We start from the raw sequence: 20,905 nt of genomic DNA on the forward strand, positions 1-20,905 counted from the left end.
ACTGCAAGCTCCGCCTCCCAGGTTCACGCCATTCTCCTCCCTCAGCCTCCCAAATAGCTGGGACTACAGGCGCCCACCACCTCGCCCGGCTAGTTTTTTGCATTTTTTAGTAGAGACGGGGTTTCACCGTGTTAGCCAGGATGGTCTCGATCTCCTGACCTCGTGAGCCGCCCGTCTCGGCCTCCCAAAGTGCTGGGATTATAGGCTTGAGCCACCGCACCCGGCCTAATTTTTGTATTTTTAATAGAGATGGGGTTTCACAGCGTTGGCCAGGTTGGTCTCGAACTTCTGACCTTGTGATCTGCATGTATACCCTGCATGCAGCATTTCACCTCCTTCTCAGGGCTACATCTGCCCATCGGGCTTTCCTTCTTGGCCTTTAACAGAAGGTGATACTGTCCAGTCCAGGGTCTCCCAGCCAGGAACAGCCTGCCATTGTGAGCCGAGCGCTTGATTAACCCCTTCCCTCATTCTCAGGATTTTGCAGTGAACTCTCAACCCTTTCTCTGGCTGTCCGCATCCTCTCACCTGCTTTCACTGGGTCCTTGCTCTGTGCTGGGGCCATGCAGGTTCCTGGCCGGCTGGGTCAGACACACAGGTAAACATTTAATGAGACCTTGATGGGCTGAGTGCCCAATCCAGGTCTGTTTACCCAAGGTGCTGGGACAACACAGATGAGGAGCAGTTAATACTGTCTGGGGGAGGGTTGGGAGGAAGTGACTTGTGCCTGAGCCCCAAGGAATGAGTGAGTCCCCTGTGCCTGCCTGGGGAATGATGGTAGCAGAGGGGGGATGTAAAGGAGGAGTTGGGGTGTGAAAGGGCTGGGGTGCAAGTTCATAGGGGAGACCCAAACACTGTGAAGCTGAGCCCAGGGGCGGTACCTGCCTCTCAAGCCTCAGGGTCGGGGCCAGGGTGAACAGTCTTCATATTCTTCAGCCTCAGCATTTCAGAACTTTTTTTTTTTTCTTTGAGACGGAGTCTCGCTCTGTTGCCTGGGCTGGAGTGCAGTGGCCAGATCTCAGCTCACTGCAAGCTCCGCCTCCCGGGTTTACGCCATTCTCCTGCCTCAGCCTCCGGAGTAGCTGGGACTACAGGCGCCCGCCACCTCACCCAGCTAGTTTTCAACATTTCAGAACTTGTTTTATTTTATTTTTTTTGAGATGGAGCCTTGCTCCCGTCGTGCAGGTTGGAATGCAGTGGCGTGATCTCGGCTCACTGCAACCTCCACCTCCTGGGTTCAAGTGATTCTCCTTCCTCAGCCTCCCTAGTAGCTGGGATTACAGGCACGCGCCACCACGCCTGACTAATTTTTGTATTTTTAGTAGAGATGAGGTTTCGCCATATTGGCCAAGATGGTTGTGAACTCCGAACCTCAGGTGATCCACCTGCCTCAGCCTCCCAAAGTGCTAGGATGACAGGTGTGAGCCACCGCGCCTGGCCTAATTTTTGTTTTTGAGTGAGTCTTGCTCTGTCTGCTAGGTTGGAGTGCAGTGGCATGATCCCGGCTCACTGCAAGCTGTGCCTCTCAGGTTTAAGTGATTCTCCTGCCTTAGTCTCCTGAGTAGCTGGGACTACAGGTGCCTGCCACCAGCCACCACGCCTGGCTAACTTTTGTATTTTTAGTAGAGACATTGTTTCACCATGTTGACCAGGGGGGTCTTGAACTCCTGACCTTAGTTGATCCATCTGCCTTGGCCTCCCAAAGTGCTAGGATTAGAGGAGGGAGCCACCGCACCCCGGCTCAGAACTTGTTTTAAATATGAACTTTTGAAACTCAACAACTGTAGACCCAGGTGGTGGCTTGGCATTCTCTGCTTCCTTCATGGTGATAAAAAGGCACAGGCTTCCCCTTTTTGGGGTCATTTCAAAATCAGTCGAGAGAATTATTAGTCTGGTACACTTCCTCTACAGTTAGGATTATTTTTATAGGTGTTCAAACAGGAAAGGACATAGATTAAAATCTCTCTCCCCTGACTTTTTGATACAGGGTCTCACTCTGTCGCCCAGGCTGGAGTGCAGTGGCGCAATCACAGCTCACTGCAGCCTCAACCTCCTGGGCTCAAGTGATCCTCTCACCTTGTCCTCTTAAAGTGGTGGGAGCCTCCAAAAGGCTGAGCTGTGAGGTTGGGTAGGTTACATGTATTAAATGCATTTTTTTTTTTTGAGACAGTTTTGTACTTGTCACCCAGGCTGAAGTGTAATGGCACAATCTCGGCTCACTACAACCTCTGCCTCCCAGGTTCAAGCGATTCTTCTGCCTCAGTCTCCCAAGTAGCTGGGATTACAGGCACCCGCCACCACAGCCAGCTATTTTTGTATTTTTAGTAGAGATGGGGGTTTCACCATGTTGGCCAGGCTGATCTCGAACTCCTGACCTCGGATGATCCACCCGCCTTGGTTTCCTAAAGTGCTGGGATTACAGGTGTGAGCCACCGCGCCTGGCCTTAAATGCATTTTGGAGTGAGCCATCACACCTGGCTTCCCCTAACTGTAGTCTTAGAAATGAAGAATTAGGGGACCAGAGAGGCTAAGGAATTCTTCCAAACCCCATGGCCAACGTGGCCCAGGCCCAGGGGTTCAGCAGCCAAGTGCCCCTTGTCAGAGCCAGGCTCCGCAAGAGCCCTGAATCTGTCTGGGGCTGTACCAGGTGGGGTGGGGTGTGCGTGGGAGGGAGTGGGGTTTGCTTTCTTGTAAGAGAGAAACTGACATTAAACCAAACATCTGGACCATCTCTACAATATGCCAGGCAAAACGGAAACAGGCCTGTTCGTCACTCAGCACATCTGCATCCCTGTGCAGGGCCCTGAGGGGCCACTGGGTGGGGGAAGCATGATCTGAAAGTAGTCCCTGTGTCCTGCCTCTGGGTGGTGCCTTGTTTCGGAATGGTTTCAGGGTTTTTTTGTGTGTTTTTTTTTGAGGTGGAGTCTCACTCTCTTTCCCAGGCTGGAGCGCAGTGGCGCCATCTCAGCTCACTGCAACCTCCGCCTCCCGGGTTCCAGCGATTCTCCCACCTCAGCCTCCAGAGTAACTAGGATTACAGGCGCTTGCCACCACGCCCGGCTAATTTTTTGTATTTTTAGTAGAGATGGGGTTTCACCATGTTAGCCAGGCTGGTCTTGAACTCCTGACCTGAAGTGATCCGCCCACCTTGGCCTCCCAAAGTGCTGGGATTACAGGTGTGAGCCACCGCGCCCAGCCAAGGGTTTCAGGGTTTGAAGTCTCATGTAGGACTCAGTGTCACTCCTGTGGTTGTCCCTGCGAGCGCATCAGAGAGGTGCTGTGACCAGGATCACACAGTCCCCCTCCGTGGGGGTTGGGGTAAGGGATAGTATGTTTAATTATGTAAGTAATTACAGACTCATTGTCAGGTTCAAAGTAATGGATACAAGCTAAGTCTGCTAGGCGAAGTGGCTCACGCCTGTAATCCTAGCACTTTGGGAGGCCGAGGCGGGTGGATCACCTGAGGTTGGGAGTTCGAGACCAGCCTGAGCAACACGGTGAAACCCCGTCTTTACTAAAAATACAAAATTAGCCGGCTGTGGTGGCGCATGCCTGTAATCCCAGGGACTTGGCAGTTGAGGTGGAAAGATCACCTGAGCCCAGGGAGGTGGAGACTGCAGTGAGCCACGTTCATGCCACCACACTCCAGCCTAGCTGAGAGAGAGACCCTGTCCCAAAATGATAATTCTCCATATTAGGCCTCCCACAGGGGGATCTTGGGGGGTCTGCAGCTCAGGTGACTCCCATCTTGTCACTAGCCAGGTGACACCTTCATTCTGGAGCCTTAGCTCTGAACGCCCCAGGTGGGGGTGCCCTTTCAGACGCCCCTTTTCAATTTCAAAGGCTCTGATTCTAGATCTTGAAGCCGGATGCGGCCCTGGCACCCGGCTTCAGTTTCCACTGTGAAGGACGGAGGTCTCCCAGGCCCAGCCCAGGCGGCCAAGCCCATCCTGGAATCAGAACACACTGAGCACATTTTGTAGGGTGGCACCTTTTTATCCAAGTTACTAGCTACACATCAGTGTTTGAAGAGAAGAAAGTGACCTTTCATTTTTTTTTTTTTTCTTGAAACTTGAGGAAACAAGATACATACTACTGATTTTTTTTTTTCCCTAATAACTAAATGCATGTCTGCAGCGTGGTAGAGGTGTCTTTTTTTCATGCTATGTGGGGAAAGTGTGCTGCTTTTCGGAGATGGACTGGAATGTCTGGTTTCTGTCCCTGGGCCCTGTTTTCTATAGAAGGTGCGGTAGTGAGATCCAGGGCCACTCCTTCCTATCACTCAGGTGGTGATAGTGTATACTTTGAGCTAAAGGGCTCTTTGTGAGCCTCCAAAAAATAACAACTCATATTTATTGAGCACTCACTCATGGGTACTTTACCTGATTTAGCTCATTTAATCTTCACAGCAACCCCAGGAGGTAGATTTTACTGAGGAGGAAACTGAGGTGCAGAGAAGCTAGCTGCTTCCCCAGGAGTAGCCCATGTATGAGTGAAGCTGGGCAGGCTGGCCCCAGAGCCCAAGCCCCTACCCCTGCTGCAGCTGACGTTTCAGGGATGACTGTGTCAAGGGCCCTGATCCCCTTTACTCTTTTGGCAGGAAAGGAGAGAGTGCTTCCCTTACACTGTCACCCTTAACAACTTTTTTTTTTTTTGAAATGGAGTCTCACTCTGTCGCCCAGGCTGGAGTGCAGTGGTGATCTCGGCTCACTGCAGCCTCCGCCTCCCGGGTTCAAATGATTCTCCTGCCTCAGCTTCCCGAGTAGCTGGGACTATGGGTGCATGCTACCACGCCCGGCTATTTTTTTGTATTGTTTAGTAGAGAAGGGGTTTCCCCGTGTTAGCCAGGATGGTCTCAATTTCCTGACCTCGTGATCTGCCCTCTTTGGCCTCCCAAAGTGCTGGGATTACAGGCATGAACCACCGTGCCCGGCCTCTTACAACTTTACTGCACAGATGTCCCCCAACTTTGATTTGATTCGGTTGAGGATTCTTCACTGTATAGTAGTGCAAGCGTGGCACACAATCGGTTGAAACCACGCTTTGAATACCCACCTGCACATCCATATTCTACTCTTCACTGTCAGAGGCGGAGGCTGCAGTGAGCCGAGATCACGCCACTGCACTCCAGCCTGAGCAACCGAGCGAGGCTCCCTCTTGAAGAAATTTAAAAAAAAGGAAATTCCTTTCTGTCTTCCCTCTCCCCTTTGGTGCTCCTCCCCTCTCCTCCCTTCTCTGAATCTCCCTGCCTTCCCTCTTTTTTCTTAGCTAATTCTCCATCACTTATGGGAAGCGAATCGACCCACCCTTCCAAACTGAGCAGTTTTGGACACGTGCAGGTTCCTAACAGCGGGGTCTGGAGCCTGGGCTTCCCCAGTCAGGTGGTGAGGGAGTCATGATATAGGGCATTGTGTACTTTGAGCTTCTTGAAATATAGCCTGGGCAATGTAAAACCCAAAAAATTAGCTGGGAGTGGTGGCGTGCGCCTGTAGTCCTCCTAGCTACTTGGGAGACTGATGCGGGAGGATCACCTGAGCCTGGGAGGTGGAGACTGCTGTGAGCCATGACCTTGCCACTGTACTCCAGGCTGACAAAGCAAGACTCTGTCTCAAAAAAAAAAAAAAAAAAGAAAAAATATACCTTGAAGAAAAACATCAAATAGCTCCATTTCATACACACACACACACACACACACACACACACACACACACATTTTTTTTTTGAGATGGAGTTTTTTGCTGTTGTCGCCCAGGTTGGAGTGTAATGGTGAGGTCTCGGCTCACTGCAAACTCCTCCTCCCAGGTTTAAGCAATGTTCCTGCCTCAGCTGCCCGGGTAGCTGGATTACAGGTGCGCACCCCATACCTGGCTAATTTTTTTGAAATGGGATAGAGACAGGGTTTCACCATGTTAGGCTGGTCTTGAACTCTTGACCTCGTGATCTGCCTGCCTTGGCCTCCCAAAGTGCTGGGATTACAGGTGTAAGCCACCATGCCTGGCCCATTTCATATATTTTAAAAATTTTTATTGTTAATTTATTTTTAGAGAGGGGGTCTCGCCATATTGGCCAGGCTGGTCTTGAACTGGGCTCGTGCGACCTGCCCGCCTCGGCCTCCCGAAGGGCTGTGATGACAGCACAGCGGTGTCTGCAGATCTCTGGCTTCAATTTTTCAGGGCTGCCAGGTGCACACGGGGGTGTATGTGGGATGCATCCCTAGAAATCAAAGGTCATGTGCGTGTGTGACTGGTGGATGCTGATTGTCATACTACCCCCCAGAAAGGCAGCAACATGTGCAGTCCACTGTGGTGTCCTGAGCCTCTGGTCTCCTCCCTTCTAAGGCTGTTGATTGTGTTAACCAGCTTTTATGGAGCCCCTGCTAGGTGGCGGGAAATGGGCAGTAGTGTATCTTTTCATCCTATCAGCAGCCCTGGAGGCCCGGCTGTTTCTGCAAGGCTCAGAGGTGAGCTGGTTGTTCTGCCACACAGCAGGGGCCGAGCAGGGGGTGGAACTGAGGTCCAGCCTGGCTGCAGGCTCAGGGCGTTTCCTGCTGGGTTGCACTGGAGTTGTGTGTGCTCCAAGGGCTTTGCGTCACCCCACCCTCATGGTCCAGGGCCAGGCTGTGACTGGGCGGGCTGCAGGTGGAAGACTGGACCAGGGTTTTTTAGCTGGGCCCACTCAGCTGGCCCTCCCTGTGACCCCAGCGTGGCCCCTGACCCTCTTGGTTTGCCTGCCTGTGAAATGGGAAGTGTCAGATCCCACCTGCCTGGCTTTGGCAGGACTGGGTGAGATCATGAGAGTCTGAGGGTCCCTACCGGGAGTTCGACCCCACCCTCAGGTCCAGCCCCACCCACCTCTGCCCCCCCACCCCTGCCCTGACACTCCTGCGGCCTCAGCGCTTGAACACCTGCTGAGGACTGTGCAGGACACATCTCTACTTGCTTGTGCTTCTGCACAACCCGGGAGGGGCTTAGGAGGTAGATGGCGTTTCCCCATCTTCCAGATGAGCCACAGGCAAGCTGTTGAGTGCAGAGCTGTTCACCAAATGCAGGCTGCTCTGTCCAGAACCTGCCCTCCCTCCCGCTCTGAGCCCTGCAGGTACCCTCAAGGCCGTGGGTGTGGCGCTCTCTTCTGCACACATTAGATTTGCATCCTAACCTCTTAGGGTAAAACAGGGCTTCTGACTGGCGCCTGGTGTTTCCACTGGTGAGTGTGTAGGAGGCAAAGTGTGGGCTGTAGCCTGGGTGGGGACACATGGCTAGGTGTGTCTTCCTTCACCAAAGAAGGGTTTCAACTACTCATTTGCAAGTTTGCTGGAAAAAAAAGATAATAAAAACCAGTCCAGTTTCCTGGATCTGCAGCTGCAGTGACCTCACAGGGTGTCTTCTGGGAGTAGATTGCCTCCATGTCTTCAGTCAACAAATGTATGTCTGCTCTATGCCAGGTCTTGGGCTGAGAACCAGAAACTGATAAGAACAGCAGCTCCCCTCTTAGGGGTTTACTCTGTGCCGGATCATTTCATCCCCACAATAGTCCTGTGCAATAGGTGTTACCAGTATCTCCATTCTAATTTTTTTTTTTTTTTTTCTGAGATGGAGTCTTGCCCTGTTGCCCAGCCTAGAGTGCAGTGACGCAGTCTTAGCTCACTGCAACTTCCGCCTCCCGGGTTCAAGCAGTTCTCCTGTCTCAGCCTCCCGAGTAGCTAGGATTACAGGTGCCCACCACCACGCCCAGCTAATTTTTGTATTTTAGTAGAGGGGGTTTCACAATGTTGACCAGACTGGTCTTGAACTCCTGACCTCATGATCTGCCCGCCTTGGCCTCCCAAAGTACTGGGACTAAGGCAGAGCCATCTTTGTTTCAGAATTAAGGAAACAGAGGTCAGCTAACTTGCCCAGGGACACCCAACAGCCCAGTTGCAGAGCCCACACTCCAGCCCGCCACAGGTACAAAACTGAGCAGCAGCTAGTGTAGTCAGCTGGAGCCAGAGGGGAGGAGAGACACGCAGACTCTGAGGGTCCAATAAGGTGATGCCTGAATCGGCCAGGCTCAAACTCATAATCTCCGTGCTTTGGGAGGCCCAGGTGGGAGCTGAAGCCAGGAGTTCTGAGACAAGCCTGGGCCACAAAGCAAGACCCTATCTCTACAACAATTATATAAAAATTAGCCATGTGCATGGTACATACCTGTCCAGTTACCCTGGAGGCTGAGGTGGGAGGATTGCCTGAGCCCAGGAGTTTGAGGCTTTAGTGAGCCATGATCAGGCCACTGCGCTCCAGCCTGGGCAAAAGAGTGAGACCCTATATGTGAAAAAAATAATAATAAAATTTAATTTTTATAAAAGGGCCAATAGGCATAGGCATGGGCCAGTCTGAGGTTGGCTGGTGAGCTCTGCACATTTGAAGACTTGGAGGCATGGCAGGACCAGGCACCATCCGTGGAAAGTGTACTTATCTTGAGTGTGGTTAGGGCGGGAACCAAGATTGGGGTGGCAGGGCCACAGAGGGAGAGCCTGTTAGTGGATGTGGCACAACCCCCCCACTTTTTTTTTTTTTTTTGAGACAAGTCTCGCTCTGTTGCCCAGGCTGGAGTGCAATGTCGCAGTCTCAGCTCATTGCAACTTTCGTCTCAGCTCACTGCAACTTTCGCCTTCCAGATTCAAGTGATTCTCCTGCCTCAGCCTCCCGAGTAGCTGGGATTACAGGCGAGCGCCACCACACGCAGCTAATTTTTGTATTTTTAGTGGAGATGGCGTTTCACCACGTTAGGCAGGCTAATCTCAAACTCCTAAGCTCAGGTGATCCACCTGCCTCTACCTCTCAAAGTGCTGGGATTACAGGCGTGAGCTGCACTGCAGCAGGCCAGGTCTAGGGAGCCGAACAGAGCAGTGAGAGGGTCAGGGTTGGGGCTGCTACCTAGAGATTAGGTTGGAGAGAGCTCCACTGAAGGCTGGAGACCAGTAAGGCATTCAGCACAGGTGCCAGGTAAGAGCTGACCAGGACTGGGCCTCCCTTGGGCTGGTGGGGTGGCCAGGAGAGACCACAGCTGTAAGGACCCTCCTGGGCAGGCCCCCCACCCTCCACTCCCTGGCTCAACACTGAGTTTTCCCATGCACATCTGGGCCCCAAGGCCAGCCCTGGCCTGGTATGGTGATGGGATCTTCGCCATTCATATCAAGCCAATCTTGGGGCCCGGGCCTAGAGGCCGGAGGTTAAAGGCTCAGATTAGGTCACTTCTTTGATGGGGTAGAGGGTAATGGGTATTTAATGAGTTAATCCAAAGTGCTGTAATCCCAGTACTTTGGGAGGCTGAGGTGGGCGGATCACTTGAGGTCAGGAGTTGAGACCAGCCTGGCCAACATGTCGAAACCCCGTCTGTACTAAAAACAGAAAAATTAGCCGGGCGTGGTGGCGCGCGCCTGTAGTCCCAGGTGCTTGGGAGTCTGAGGCAGAGAATCACTTGAACCTGGGAGGCGGAGGTTGCAGCTGAGCTGAGATCGCGCCGTTGCACTCCAGCCTGGACAACAGAGTGAGACTGTCTCAAAAAACAAACAAACAAAAAACACTACCACCAACAAAAACACAATAGATGGGGAAACCAAGGCTGGGGCAGGAAGGATTGGGTCAGCATATTAATCTAAGGTGAGACGTGGTCCTGGGTCTACTCAGATGGGGATGTTGGCGGGGTGGGGAGCTTGAAAGGGTCTTGAAGGCAGAGCGTGGGTGACTGACTCCTCAGGTAGGCCCGGCCTACTCTCTGCTGTAGACCCTGGACGGCGTAGCCCACTCCGGTGGCTGGGGCCTTCTTCCTATCTGGCGCCTGAGGATTCTGGGAATGCCTGCTGTGTAAGGGGGCTGTTGGGACAGTGGCTTAAGGCAAGGCTCAGTGCAGCTCACAGCTCAGCTCACAGTGAGCTGAGGTTCCACTGTCGTTCTCACTTTGCAGGGCATGGAGGTACTGGGGTCTCCACAGGAGCACAGAGCAGGAGACTGCCTTTTCGAGGGGTAGGGAAAGGGGGGAAAAGCAAACAAGGGCTGGAGCTGCTTTCCTAGGGAAATGCCCTTTGCATAGACACCCAAGGCAGCCGGAAGTTCTGGACGCAGTTCTTTTAATGCCACCTTAACACGCACAGTGCTGGCAATCTATACAATGTAAACATCCCATCTGTGACATTTTATTTTTTCTTCTGGAGTCAGAATCTAGCTCTGCCTCCCAGATTCAAGTTGGGATTCCAGGCATGCGCCACCACACCTGACTAATTTTGTATTTTTATTAGAGGCGGGGTTTTACCATGTTGGCCAGGCTGGTCTCAAACTCCTGACCTCAGGTGATCCGCCCACTTCAGCCTCTCAAAGTGCTGGGATTACAGGCGTGAGCCACCACACCCAGCCCATCCATCTCCCTTGAATGCTGAAAGCAAGTTGTGATCACACACCTGTGCCTAGGCCTGTGGGAGGGCGGCCTTGTGGGTCCTGCCTGCTGTCAGTTCTCCCTTGCGTGGGGGGCAGGGAGACTTGGAGCTCTGTCCCTTCTTGGCTTAGTCATGAACTTCTGTAAGTCTCAGTGTCCTGTGTGAACAAACAGTTCAGTGAGATAGTGGCAGGGCAGAGTGTTCTATCAGCAGGCATGGGGAATTGAAAATTAAGAACACCCAGGGTATTATGGTAAGAAAATAATGAGTTGAGGCATAAAGGTAATGGTTAGTGCCAGCTTCCTCCCAGCGTGCCAGGCCCTGTTCAAAGTACATGGAGTTCCTTATTTCGTCTTCCCAATAGCCCAGGGCAGGGCTCTCAGACCATAAAATCCATTTCACAGATGAAGAAACTGACACACTGGTGCTAACTGCCAGAGCTGGGCTTTGAACTAGGCCATTAGATTCCCGTGCCACAGTCATTGTCATTATCATCGTCTAGATCGAAGACTGTTTGGTACACTGTGGGGTAAATGTGGGGTACATGATACTGAATCGGGTCGCAGAACCCTTCTCTGCCATCAGGATGAAACATTTATTGACGTGGGAATTCGCAATGATCACAGTTAGGAAGGCCTTTGGTGGCAAAGAACAGGAAACTCAATGAATGGCGATGAGGATACATTTGGGTTCATTTTTCTTACAAACAGTTGGAGGAGGCAGCTCGGCAACACCCTCAGGCCTGGGTGCTCTCTGCCTCCCCACTCTGCTCTTCCTGGCCAAGCCGCTGCAGCTCCATCTTTGAAGGGGCTGCCCTGGCTGTGTCAGCTCCCTGGCATCCAACCCTTGCCTCCAGCCTCTGAGCCCTCATTGACCAGAACTGGGTTACACGGTTGCCACCAGCTGCAAGGGATGCTGGGAAGCTGAGGGAGAGGAGGGCCGCGGTTGGCTTAGATGAATGATGATGCAGGACCACCCCAAAGAAAACTGGGGTTCTATCAGCAAGGAGCCAGGTGGAATGGATATTGGAGAGGTAAATAGCATTTGCCAGTAAAGAAGGCTGTAAAACACTGTGTATGGGGTGATCCCATTTGTGAAGAAGGGTGTGTGATGCGAACACGTGTTTAGGAAAATCACTAGAAGAATTAGCGATGGTCTTACTGGGAATGGGGATTGTGATATGTTTTTCTCATGCTGCTTCTCTGCCTGCCTTCTCAAGAGAAATAGCAGACACCAAAGAACAGGTGTGGCCTTCTGTTAAGTGGTGCAGAGGAATCGCCCTGCCAGTGCAGCCTCGCCTCTGTCCCCTGTGCTGACAGCAGGTGCCTGGGTTTTCTTGAGGTCTGGTGTCAGAGGAGAACTTCTAATACTTATTTATACTCTGATTTTGTTTCACAAAGAAGAAAAAGGCTGGGCGCGGTGGTTCACGTCTGTAATCCTAGCACTTTGGGAGGCCGAGGTGGGGTGGATTGCTTTGAGGTCAGGGGTTCAAGACCAGCCTGGCCGACATGGTGAAACCCCCGGCCAACATGGTGAAACCCCTGTCTTTATTAAAAACACAAAATAATTAGCCAGGCGTAGTGGTGCATGCCTGTAGTCCCAGCTACTCAGGAGGCTGAGGCAGGAGAATTGCTTGAACCCAGGAGGCAGAGGTTGCAGTGAGCCGAGATTGTGCCACTGCGCTCCAGCCTGGGGGACAGAGCAAGGCTCAGTATCCAAAAACAAAGAAGAAAGAAAGAAAGGGCCCTTAGGAATCATCTCCAAATCCCTCCCTTCCAAGAACAGAGACGCTGGGCGATTTGCCCAGAGGCACACAGCATGTAGCGGGATTCATGCCTGCAGGAGCTGGGGCTGGGGGATATTGACAGCTTTAGCGGATCAAAAGAGCGGGTGAGTAGGGCTATGCAACCTGAGGGCCATCCTGTGAGAGAGCCCCTAGACCGCTCCGTTCTGAGGGGTCCAGCCATATGCTGTCTTTTTGCCGCAGAGGAGAAATGTCTGGAGTAAGACCCGTCTCCAGAGACATCTTGATGGAGACCCTCCTGTATGAGCAGCTCCTGGAACCCCTAACCATGGAGGTTCTTGGTGTGACTGACCCTGAAGAGGACCTGGACCCTATGGAGGACTTCGATCCTTTGGAGTGTATGGAGGACAGGTAGGTCGCCATGGCCTGCCCCACCCCATGCCTGATAGTGACTTCAGGGGTGGGCCGGATGAACAGACCTTCTGTGACTGGGGGAGCACTGCAGATGCCACCCAGGCAGGGCCCCCGAGAGGAAGATTCCCCAGATGTGGGCATGGAGGCTTCTGCCCTGGGAGTGGCTTCACTTTGCTGTCCCACCCTCCCCTGACACCAGCTCACAGACCCCTGGACAGCCACCATGTTCACAGTCCCAAGATGGACCTGGGGCCACTGGCTGTCAAAATGGCACAGTGTTTGGGCCTCAGGGAGCTAGACAGGCCAGGCCCTTAGCGACCTGCTGAGTATATCAAGGCCTCTTGAAGGAGGTGGCTCTATAGCCAGAAAGGGGACCCGATCCAGATCCCAAAAGAGGGTTCTTGGATCTCAAGCAAGAAGGAATTTGGGCCACACGCAGTGGCTCGCACCTGTAATGCCAGCACTTTGGGAGGCTGAGGCAGGTGGATCACTTGAGGTCAGGAGTTACAGACCAGCCTGGTCAACATGGCAAAACCCCGTCTCTACTAAAAATACAAAAAGTAGCTGGGGCTGGGCGCGGTGGCTCACACCTATAATCCCAGCACTTTGGGAGGCTGAGGCGGGCGGATCACGAGGTCAGGAGATCGAGACCATCCTGGCTAACATGGTGAAACCCTCTCTCTACTAAAAAATACAAAAAATTAGCCGGGCGTGGTGGCGGGCGCCTGTAGTCCTAGCTACTGGGGAGGCTGAGGCAGGAGAATGGCATGAACCTGGGAGGTGGAGCTTGCAGTGAGCCGAGATCGCACCAAAGCACCTCCAGCCTGGGCAGCAGAGCGAGACTACACGTCTGTAGTCCCAGCTAGTTGGGAGGCTGAGACAGGAGAATATCTTGAACCCAGGAGGCAGAGGTTGCAGTGACCCAAGACTGCACCAACGTACTCCAGCCTGGGCAACAGAGTGAGACTCCATCTCAAAAAAAGAAAAGCTGCTCTACAGGCAGAGCAGCTGCATGTGCTGCTCGACTGAATATGCTTATAGTTATTTATTGATTATATGCTAAACAAGGGGTGGATTATTCAGGAGTTTCCGGGTAAGGGGTGGGCAGTTCCCGGAACTGAGGATTCCTCCTCCTTTTAGACCATAGAGGGCAACTTCCTGACGTTGCCGTGGCATTTGTAAACTCGTGGCACTGGTGGGAGTGACTCCTAGCATGCTAATGGAGTTGGTGCACAGTGAATAGCGAGGATGACTGGAGGTCACTTATGTGGCCACCTTGGCTTTGGTGGACTTTGGCTGGCGTCTTTGCGGAATCCTGTTTTATCAGCAGGGTCTTTGTAACCTGTATCTTATGCTGACTTCCTATCTCATCCTGTGACTGTGACTTAGAACTCCTAGCCTCCTGGGAATGCAACCCAGTAGGTCTCAGCCTTTTGTTACCCAGCCACTATTCAAGATGGAGTTGCTCTGGTTCAGTTGCCTCTGACGGCTCTCATTTTAGAAAACCAGAACCGGGCTGGGCGCTGTGGCTCATGCCTGTAATCCCAGCACTTTGGGAGGCTGAGGTGGGCGGATCACCTGAGGTTAGGAGTTCGAGACTAGCCTGGCCAACATGGTGAAACCCCATCTCTACTAAAAATACAAAAATTACCCGGGTATGGGGGTCGGGGAGGGGTGCGGGTGCCTATAGTCCCAGCTACTTAGGAGGCTGAGGCAGGAAAGTCACTTGAACCCGGGAGGCGGAGGTTGTACTGAGCCCTGAGATTGCACAACCGCACTCCAGCCTGGGCAACAGAGTGAGACTCCGTCTCACAAAAAGAGAAGGAAAAGAAAGAGAAAGAAAAGAGAAAGAAAACCAGAACCTATGGAAGAGACTGAGGAGGCCATGCAGTTCCTGGCCCCAGCTTCAAAGAATTACTAAGGCATGAAGAAGGGATCTTCCTAGGACTGATAAGGCCCCTGGAGGCAAAAGGATTTGCCTGGGGTTTCAGGGGCCAAGGTCCAGTAGGACTTGACCCTTGCACTCGCCAGCTGCTCCCAGCTATGTCCAGCACTCGGCAGCACACCCAGGTGTCCAGGCACACCCAGCCTTCCCAGCGGCAGGAAGGACACGCACTTTTTTTCTTTTTTTGAGACGGAGTCTCTGTCACCCCGGCTGGAGTACAGTGGCATGATCTCTGCTCGCCACAAGCTCCGCCTCTCTGGTTTACGCCATTCTCCTGCCTCAGTCTGCTGAGTAGCTGGGACTACAGGTGGCCACCACCACACCCGGCTAATTTTTTGTACTTCTAGTAGAGACAGGGTTTCATCATGTTAGCCAGATGGTCTCGATCTCCTGACCTCGTGGTCTGCCTGCCTCGGCCTCCCAAAAGGTGCTGGGATTACAGGTGTGAGCCACCACACCCGGCTGCCCGGCTAATTTTTGTTTGGTATTTTTAGTAGAGATGGAGTTTCACCATGTTGGCCAGGCTGGTCTTGAACTCCTGACCTCAGGCGATCCACTCACCTTGGCCTCACAAAGTGTTGGGATTACAGGCGTGAGCCACCACGCCTGGCCAAGACTGGCACTTTCATTCTTCCCCTGGTACAGACGAGGGATGTGAAGGCCCAGGAGCAGCTGACCTCAGTAGTTTCTACCCTGAGCCTGGAAGAGAGTGGTCAGGCCTGACCTGAGCTGTTGCTTTCTGCTGGGGAATCCTGGCTCTGATGTGGTGCCTCCCACAGGCCAGGGACCAGCTCCAGGTTCCACAGGATTCTTTTCTGCTGTCAGCCTCAGGATTTTTAGTCATTAAGGTCCTCGACACAGGGATTGGGCTGGCTGGGATTTTAGAACTGGAGGGACTTGTCCATTAATGGATAAGGATGGAGGACAGTGTTTTCCATCCTGGGGCAGTGTTTGCCTGAGGTTCCCCAGGGTAACAGGAGGTAGGACCACAGCCCCCAACCCTGATTGCCAGCCCACCCCTGTACACCTCCCACCCGCATCCCCTTCAAGTAGGGAGCGTAGGCCCAGGGCATTAGCAGGTCAGGTGGGTGGGGCCAGGGCCCTGGCCCGGCCTCAGCTCAGGGCCCCTAGGAGTCCCACCTCCCTGGGAATTCCCCCGCTGTAGTCACTGGGATGGAACGCACACAGGTCCCTGGTGGAGGTCCAGACCAGCGAGCTGGGAGGGTGGGGAGTGTCTCAGTCTGTGTGTGGGAGTGGATGTGGATGGGGTGTAGGATCAAGGATGTGGTTTAGTGGGGGGGGCCACCAGGGGCTTCTTAGTCCCCCATTCTGAGAGTGGTGGTGCCAGCAGGGCTGGTTTCAGGATTGGGAACCAGGACACAGGTCTTAGAGGCCCCTCACCTCCCACAAAGGAAGGTAAGCTGCAACCCCTGTGGGAAGCCAGCCTCAGCCATCCAGGGGCTCAGCACTCCCCAGACCTGCCCGTTCCCCTCGTCCACCGTTTTCACCAAAGCCCACAGGTGGGCCTGCCCCAGGATTCGTCAGGGAAGTTCAGAGACCGAGTTCTGGATGTTCAGGCATCCCTGGGTGCACAGGCAGGCTGCCTCAGGAGACTCACCTGCTGCTGACACTAGTGGGCAGTCACAGGGCACAAGAGGGCCTGGGACTCACCACTCAGGCAGTGCTGCTCCCTGGTGTCTCTGGCACCTCTGGGGCCACCCACGGATGGGACTGCGCGGGTATCTCTGAATCCAAGTGGGAGCCGGAGGAGGGATGCAGGGAGGCCCGCTCAATGCCTGCCCCGAATCTGACACCATCTTTTACCCTCTGGGCCACTCCCAGCCGCACACAATCCATTGGCTGGGTGGGTCCAGGTACATGTGGCCTCCACGGCACAGCCACACCCCGACTCCTATGTGTGCTCCCTGCAGTGACATGTTGGCCCTGCGGCTGGCCTGCATCGGGGATGAGATGGACGTGAGCCTCAGGGCCCCGCGCCTGGCCCAGCTCTCTGAGGTGGCCATGCACAGGTAACTGGCCTCTGCCCTGCCCAGGCCTCTATACCTGGGGAGGGGCCCTAGGCGGTAGGTAAAGGCCCTGAATGCAGCATAGGGCTGGGCCCTGAGGAAGCCCTGTGGGGAATGTGCCCTGACACTCTGGGGCTGTACTGAAACCCTTTGCTGCTTCCCGCACCTCCCTGGGAGCCCCCAGCTCCTGGCACTGGCCCCCTGCCACCTGTCCCTGGCATTCCTGGGCAACAGACAAAGCAGAGCCCAGGGCCCTTTTCTCGCCATCCTCATCAAGCCCAGATGGTACATTTCCACCATGGTCTTAAAAGGAGGTGCTACGTGAACTCGGATCCTAGACCCTGAGGGCTGGGCCTCTCGGCTAGTCTCCGGTGGGGGAACGGAGTGGGCAGTGGCTTGCCAGGGCCCTGTAGAATGGGGGTTTATTTTCTATGTGGCCAGCTCTGGAAGACAGGGCCACTGGCAGGCGGCTGGCTGGGGAAGGAAGCAGGAAATCAGAATGGATTTGACCACAAACAGCCCATATCACGCGGCCCCTGCAGGTGGAGGTGCCCATGGAAAGGGCCCCGGGTGGCTGTGGGGTGGGAGGGCACAGGCCCCTGTTCCCCACAGCTGTGACAGTGTCATCTAAGTACAGGCTGTCCCTACCTGTTCCTGCAGTAGTGGCTTTGTCCCCCCATCCTTTGTCTGTAGCCTAGGTCTGGCTTTCATCTACGACCAGACCGACGACATCAGGGATGTTCTTACAAGTTTCATGGACGGCTTCACCACCCTTAAGGAGAACATAATGAGGTTCTGGAGATCCCTGAATCCCGGGTCCCAGGTAAGAGCCTTGAGATTCCTGACCCTGATTTGCTCTGCGGCCAGTGGGGGCTGTCAGAGCTGCTCCTCAGGGCGCCACAGTCCCCATCACTCCCTGTCATCGGCTGTGTCATCATTGTCCACATCCGCCTGGTCCCATAGGCTTTTGAGTTTGGGATTCCTGGTTATGAGTGCACAAACCAGTGCGTGGTCCTGGGTCTCCCTCTGGCCCGAGCGCCTTCACCTGGCAGACGGGATTCTCGTCTCCTCGCCAGGGCAGAGGCCCCCTGAGCAGCCTTCCTGGCAGCCTGGTCTCACTCTGCACTGCCCACCACCAGGGCAGCTGACTGCCCTCACCTGTGTCCACCCTTTGCCTGTGTCCCACAGACTGGCAGCCGCTGGCCTCTTTGGCCATGTCCTCAGGGCCACTTTCCCCCTCTCCTGAACTCCTTCCTTCTCTGGTTCCCTCGAGCTCCTTCCCAGTCCCCACCTCCCTGGGCTTCCCCTTGGAACTCTGCTGTCACCCCTGTCTGGCCTCATTGCTGGGGTCTGCTCCGAGCCTGACTCCTCTGTTTTGCTCCCGCAGGTGTCCCGCGAACAGGTGCTGCTGGCGCTGCTGCTGCTGCTGGCGGCGCTGCTCAGCGGGGGCCTGCACCTGCTGCTCAAGTGAGGCCCCAGCGGCTCAGGGCGGGGCTGGCCCCACCCCTGTGACCACTGCCCTGGAGGTGGCGGCCTGCTGCTGTTGTCTTTTTAACTGTTTTCTCATGATGCCTTTTTATATTTAAACTCTGAGATAGTGCTGGAACACTGCTGAGGTTTTATACTCAGGTTTTTTCTTTTTTTTAATTCCAGTTTTCGTTTTTTCTAAGAGATGAATTCCTATGGCTCCGAACTTGTACCGGTGAACTGTGGCTTGTGCTCAGGAAGAGCCATTCACTCCTGCCCCTGCCTACAAGGCAGGTAGCAGGGGGAGTGCTGGTCACACCCCTGTGTGATGTGTGATGCCCTTGGCAAAGAATCTACTGGAATAGATTCCAAGGAGCAGGAGTGCTCAATAAAATGTTGGTTTCCAGCAGACTCTGGTCCTCTCTGGGGGTTGGCAGCACCTGCACAGGCTTCCTCTTGCCCCAGGGAGGCGCACCGTGTTGGTGGGGAGGGCAGGGCCTGCGTGCTCCTAATCAGATCCTTCCCTGCAGCCGGGGACCACAAATGCCGTCTTGGTTTGGCCCGACGGTTTGCCTTCTCCCTGGTCCTGGTCTGTGGCGTAAAATCCACTGTTGGGGGTTATTTCCTTTGGGCTTTCAGTTCCTGTTTAGGGGATGCCTACCTCTCCCTGCACAGACTTCCCGCCAGAAGGACGCAGCCGTGGCTGTTCTACCAGAACAGAGCCCACTCACTCTCTGGCACACAGTAGGCACTCAATACGTATGTCTTGGGTATGTCAACAAATGCGGGACTGTGTTTCCCAGCTGTCAAGCGAGGGGTGAACAAAACTGCCAAGGCCAATTGGGTTCTATAACCTTTCAGATTTGTGACCAAGGAGCCCTGGGGGGCAGGCTGGGGGTGGAGGAGGGGCTCCCCTGGCACTGGCCCAACCTGAGGCCACACCAGTGTGTCTCCAGCATCCACAGGGCAGTGCAGCCTGCAGCAGCCAGTACGCCCCTTCCCACTGAGACGGCACACCTGCCCATGGTGCAGGGCTGGCAGAGGCGGGGCCGGGCTTCCAGCTTCCCTACACACCAGCCCTGTGGTATCATTCTTCCCAACATCCAAACATTTTCCCAAGGGGGAGAAATGGACTGGGTCATGTAAAAAATACTCATTTTTAGGGCTTTTTATGTGGCCTTCAAAGCACGTTGCAAATAAATCCCTTTCACTCCTCAGAGGAGGAGCCGCCAGGAAGGGAGGGTGTGGCAGGCGCAGCCTACAGCCTCGCCTCCGGAGGAGGGCAGTGGGCGCTATCCCATTTGAGCCCCTTGCAGTCATCTCGGGGGCTCCTCAGGGTCCAGGTCCACAGGTTCGAGGGTCTGCAGCACATCCACGGCGCTGTAGGACTTCCAGGCCTGCATGTTACAGCTCTTCAGGATGGCTCCCAGCTGCCTGCCGGGGCCTACTTCAAAAGTTTGGGGGAACTCCCTGCCCTTTTTCCTTTCATATATGACATGCATCGTCTGCTCCCACTTCACCGGGGAGACCACCTGCTGAGCCAGCAGCTTCTGGATGTGGCTGGGATGCATGTATCTATGCCCGTGGACATTGGAGTAGACAGAAACCAGAGGCTTCTTAATGTCAATTGCCTTTAAAACTTGCGTCAGGGGCTCCACAGCTGGCTCCATGAGGCGGGTGTGGAATGCACCACTAACTGGTAACATCCTGGTGCGTCTGAAATGAAACTTAGAGGAATTCTTCTGGAGAAACCGTAGAGCCTGGGGAAGGAAGGAGGTTTCAGCCAGGCAATGTCCCAGAAATCCGCCTTTAGGGATCTGACCATTCACATGGCCAAACTGGGAGAGTGACCACAAAGAGACCCACAGCTGTTAGATGTGGACATGTGACCTGTCTGTCCCAGCACCATCCCCAGGCAATTCACTTAACATCCTGGAATCTCTTCTGTCTCATCCCTCAAATAAGCACAATTCCACCTACTTCACAACGCTGCCAGGAAGAGCGAACCCTACGAGGCACGCAACAGTGTCTGGTAAAGGCAAAAGCACTATCTAAGAAGTGTTCGTTCTCAGAATTTTATCACTCCTTTCATAATTTTTGACCAGTCTGTTTGCTTTTTATTCCATAATCTTCAAAATAAAAATTCAGAACTAAAATTCAAGCCCCATTTCACAAAGCAGGGTCTGGGATATTGTCACCTTCATCTGGGGTTTCTCTGGGGAAGAAAAGAGCTCTCCTCTTGATGCCAAAAACCTCCCCTGGAGGAATCTGAGAGCCTCTAACTCCTGGTCTCAAGCCTTAGCCTCCCAAGTACCTGATGTCAGAGGCTTTTTATGTATTTGTCCTGCAGTTCTTGTGTAAGGGAGCTACAAGTCCAGTACATAGAAGTGCTAAGTGAATGAAGATCTGTCAGGATTTGCTCCTTAAGCCTCTCTGTTGACCTCTGAAACGCTGTGCAGGTCCCTTAATCTCTTCTTGGTCTGCTCATCTCTTCTGTCTGCCCAGGAAGCAGGACCAGGGTGTTGGGGATATGGTAGTTTCAGGCCATTCTTATGCGTGGCTTTGTAGGATTTTTTGATACAGGGTCTCACTCCGTCACCCAGGCTGGAATACAGTGGCATGAACACAGCTCACTGTAGCCTCGACTTCCTGGGCTCCAGCAATCCTCCCACCTCAGCCTCCCAAGTAGCTAGGACCACAGGCACACACCACCACGCCCGGCTCATTTTTGTATTTTTGCTAGTGACAGGGTTTTACCAAGTTGTCCAGTCTGGTCTCGAACTCCTGAGTTCAAGTGATCTGCCTGCCTTGGCCTCCCAAAGTGCTGGAACTACAGGTGCGAGCCACAGCGACCAGCTCTCAGGCCACTGTTACTGTCATTGGCACTGCCTGCCTGGGCA

At 53.8% G+C, this 20,905-nt stretch overlaps 2 protein-coding genes across 4 annotated transcripts in view; one reads left to right on the forward strand and one right to left on the reverse strand.

Moving 5' to 3' along the window:
- Positions 1–18,414, forward strand: part of BIK (BCL2 interacting killer) — a 22,904-nt gene extending 4,490 nt beyond the window's left edge. For 2 of the 3 annotated variants that reach the window (XM_017850030.1, XM_017850028.1), the window contains exons 2-5: positions 12,396–12,563; positions 16,443–16,541; positions 17,232–17,361; positions 17,926–18,414. In XM_017850030.1, coding sequence (XP_017705519.1) covers positions 12,403–12,563; positions 16,443–16,541; positions 17,232–17,361; positions 17,926–18,009 — 474 coding nt within the window. In that variant the 5' untranslated portion in view covers positions 12,396–12,402 and the 3' untranslated portion in view covers positions 18,010–18,414. Of the gene's footprint in view, positions 1–237; positions 599–12,395; positions 12,564–16,442; positions 16,542–17,231; positions 17,362–17,925 lie in introns of those variants that run through there. The other variant, XM_017850029.1, reaches the window with a different exon arrangement.
- A 743-nt stretch (positions 18,415–19,157) lies between these two features.
- Positions 19,158–20,237, reverse strand: LOC108514014 (malonyl-CoA-acyl carrier protein transacylase, mitochondrial-like). Its single transcript, XM_017850032.1, has one exon. It carries the CDS (start codon positions 19,709–19,711, stop codon positions 19,322–19,324), a length of 390 nt encoding a protein of 129 aa, XP_017705521.1. The 5' UTR covers positions 19,712–20,237; the 3' UTR covers positions 19,158–19,321.
- Between the last annotated feature and the right edge of the window lie 668 nt (positions 20,238–20,905).

This window comes from Rhinopithecus bieti, unplaced genomic scaffold, assembly GCF_001698545.2.
Source record: "Rhinopithecus bieti isolate Rb0 unplaced genomic scaffold, ASM169854v2 scaffold_33210, whole genome shotgun sequence".
In the NCBI taxonomy this organism is placed as follows: Eukaryota; Metazoa; Chordata; class Mammalia; order Primates; family Cercopithecidae; genus Rhinopithecus; species Rhinopithecus bieti.

What these genes read in the sequence shown, in the direction of transcription:
- LOC108514014 (XM_017850032.1), bottom strand. Translation starts at nt 19,711, where the DNA reads ATGTTACCAGTTAGTGGTGCATTCCACACCCGCCTCATGGAGCCAGCT.